Source organism: Arachis ipaensis, chromosome B07 (assembly GCF_000816755.2).
Source record: "Arachis ipaensis cultivar K30076 chromosome B07, Araip1.1, whole genome shotgun sequence".
Classification (NCBI taxonomy): domain Eukaryota; kingdom Viridiplantae; phylum Streptophyta; class Magnoliopsida; order Fabales; family Fabaceae; genus Arachis; species Arachis ipaensis.
In genome coordinates, this window is record NC_029791.2 from 96,641,601 (window position 1) to 96,644,052 (window position 2,452).

General features: G+C 34.1%; 1 protein-coding gene across 8 annotated transcripts; it reads right to left on the reverse strand.

Annotated features, from left to right (window-relative positions):
- On the reverse strand, window positions 7–1,801 carry LOC110264284. 8 transcript variants are annotated; one of them, XR_002350170.1, is made up of 3 exons: window positions 1,619–1,800; window positions 795–1,009; window positions 7–330 (listed from the first exon to the last, which is right to left on the reverse strand). XR_002350170.1 is itself a non-coding variant. In XM_021106061.1 (2 exons), exons 1-2 carry the CDS (start codon window positions 1,730–1,732, stop codon window positions 54–56), a joined length of 303 nt encoding a protein of 100 aa, XP_020961720.1. In that variant the 5' UTR covers window positions 1,733–1,801; the 3' UTR covers window positions 7–53. The 8 variants fall into 8 exon arrangements, 1 of the variants encoding a protein (XP_020961720.1); XR_002350169.1 differs by having other exon boundaries at window positions 7–333; XR_002350172.1 differs by having other exon boundaries at window positions 7–333; window positions 795–894; window positions 1,619–1,799.

A 2,452-nucleotide genomic window follows, 5' to 3' on the forward strand; every position in this document is an offset into this window, starting at 1 on the left:
ATTCTTTTTTTTAATTTAACCAAAACGGCATTGTTTCCGGAAAACCGGCTGGTTCATCGGTTTGCTTCCGATTCTGTGATGAGCGGTTTTGAGTAGAGAACCGAACCATTTGCATTGCCGGTTCCCAATTGGACCGGTTCAACCGGCCGATCCGTTCCGATTTTCAGAACCGTGGTAATTTCTAATGTACTTGAGTTCCTCAAAATAGAACATGCATGCATAAGTTGGGCAAAATGTAGTTCCTACGCCAATAATAATTATGATATTGCAAAGTGCTTCGAGGGCTTACTAGGTGCATAAGTCAAATTCAAGATCTAAGTGAATAGAATTCTACTGCACAAACAATTTGCTTAAAAGATTATTGTAATTTATTAGATAAGAATAACTGGATCTTCAATGCTTATAGAAACAAGTAATGACATCCTACAACGTAAAAAACAAAGACTAGGAAGCAAAACAACAACAACACAATTCTTGAGCAATGATGCATTGATAAACATAAATTATAGCCATTAGCAACACAACGTGCATTCAAAAGAATTGATCAAGAAAAATTAACTATATTAAGAGTTTAATTAATCAAATCAGCCACTTTGAACTCTCTATTCCAATGTTATACTGCCATTACGGTCTAATTTTGAGAATAAAACAACATGAAGCTGTTATACACAACGTTGCCATTTGAAACAACTCAATGCCAGAAAATACCTTTTAGGCAGCGACATAGATCGACGCCAAAGTGGGGGTAAAAACAAAATAGAAACAGAGAGAACGAGTTTAAGGCATGAACCAACCTTGATCCATGCGTTAAGGGGATTTCCGGTAGAAGCTATGTCGCCAACCGTCGTCGAATGTGGACCAGGACCACTGTCTTCAGATGAGGGCAAAGGATGTCTTTGTTTTTGATGATATGATTCACAAACGGTAATTCCAGTGTGAAGGATAAAAACATGCAACAAAGTATGACAATCCCTTTGTATATCATATTGGCCAAAGAAAAACCATCAAACTGATCATGTGGAAAGCACCAAAAGCATTCCAAAAAATTAATCCCCTCCATTAAAATCAAGCATAAATGGAATCAATTAAAACTATTGCAAACAAGATAGATGCACCAAACTGACCAAGCTATAATAGGCAGAAATTCATCAAAATAACTTGTTCTTCATGAGCACTCTCATTTTAATAACAAATTCATCACTACATCTCCCTCTTTAGTAACAAATTGAAGTTATAACAAAATCAGAATGAATAACACACTGATGTATAGAATTAATCACAAAAAAATTGAATACAGCGAAGACAAGCTCCATACAAATCATTAATCACACTGATATATAGAATTAATCACAAATAATCGAACCCAGAGAATACAAGCTTCATGTAAAACAAATTCTACAAAACAAAAACAAATTCTGCAACAATATGAGAAGAAAGAGCACTCATAAACCCGAAGAGAAGAGGACCCATTGACGACAATAGCAACGAGAACAGAGAAGAGAAGAGAAGAGAATAGAAGACATGCAAAGAGAGCATGGAAGAGAAGAACACGAAGAAACACGAACAGACTAGCTACGAACACAGTGACCACAGAGATGAAGATACGACGACGACTAACCTTGGTCACAGCGGCTACGACGACGGAGAAGAGGTGGTGATCCTGGCGGCGGCGATATGGCAGAGGCTTCAGCAAGGTCTCTTCGATGGTGGTCCAGCGTTTGAGAAGACACATAGGAAGCCCTAATTACATTTGTTTGGAATGCAGAAATTTTAAAAGAAAAAGTAAATAATTATTTTGGCATTGAAACAATTCTGATTTTGATAAAATAGATCTTAGCATTTTTTTTAATAAAATTGAAATATTTACGTTAAAATTGATTAAAATAAATCTAAAAATTCGTATAGAAAAAACTATTAGAAACAATAAGGACCAGAAAATTAAATATAAATGCACGTTAAGTAAGCGCAGAAATTACAACTTCTTACTTCAGGTAAACTTGCGTTTAGGATGTAAAATCATGTTTGTATTCAGAGAAAAAAATACCAAACACAATAAAACAGCGTCAAGAAATTTAAACGCACTTTTCTCCTCCCAACATTAAACCAAACACACCCTAACCCTAAGTATATATTCAATAGAGTAATTATCCAAATTAGTCCCCAATAATTTTAAAATCGAATATTTTAGTCCCCAGGAAAAATTAATACACAAATCAATCTCCAAGGTTTTACTCCGACAGACAAATTAGTCCTCAATTTATTTTCTGGCAAAGTAATTACCCAGATCAGTCCCAAAGATTTTAAAAATAGACATTTTAGTTCCAAAAAAATTAATGTACAAATCAATCCCAAACGTTTCTCTCTGTTAGACATAACAGTCATCCGTCTAAAATTATTAATAATAATAATAATAATAATAATAATAATAATAATAATAATAATAATAATAAGA

Coding starts and splice junctions, on each gene's coding strand:
- LOC110264284 (XM_021106061.1), bottom strand. CDS start 1,732: ATGTGTCTTCTCAAACGCTGGACCACCATCGAAGAGACCTTGCTGAAG. Junction 243..1,618: donor TCGTAGCCGCTGTGACCAAG/GTTAGTCGTCGT, acceptor TTATTGGCGTAG/GAACTACATTTTGCCCAACT.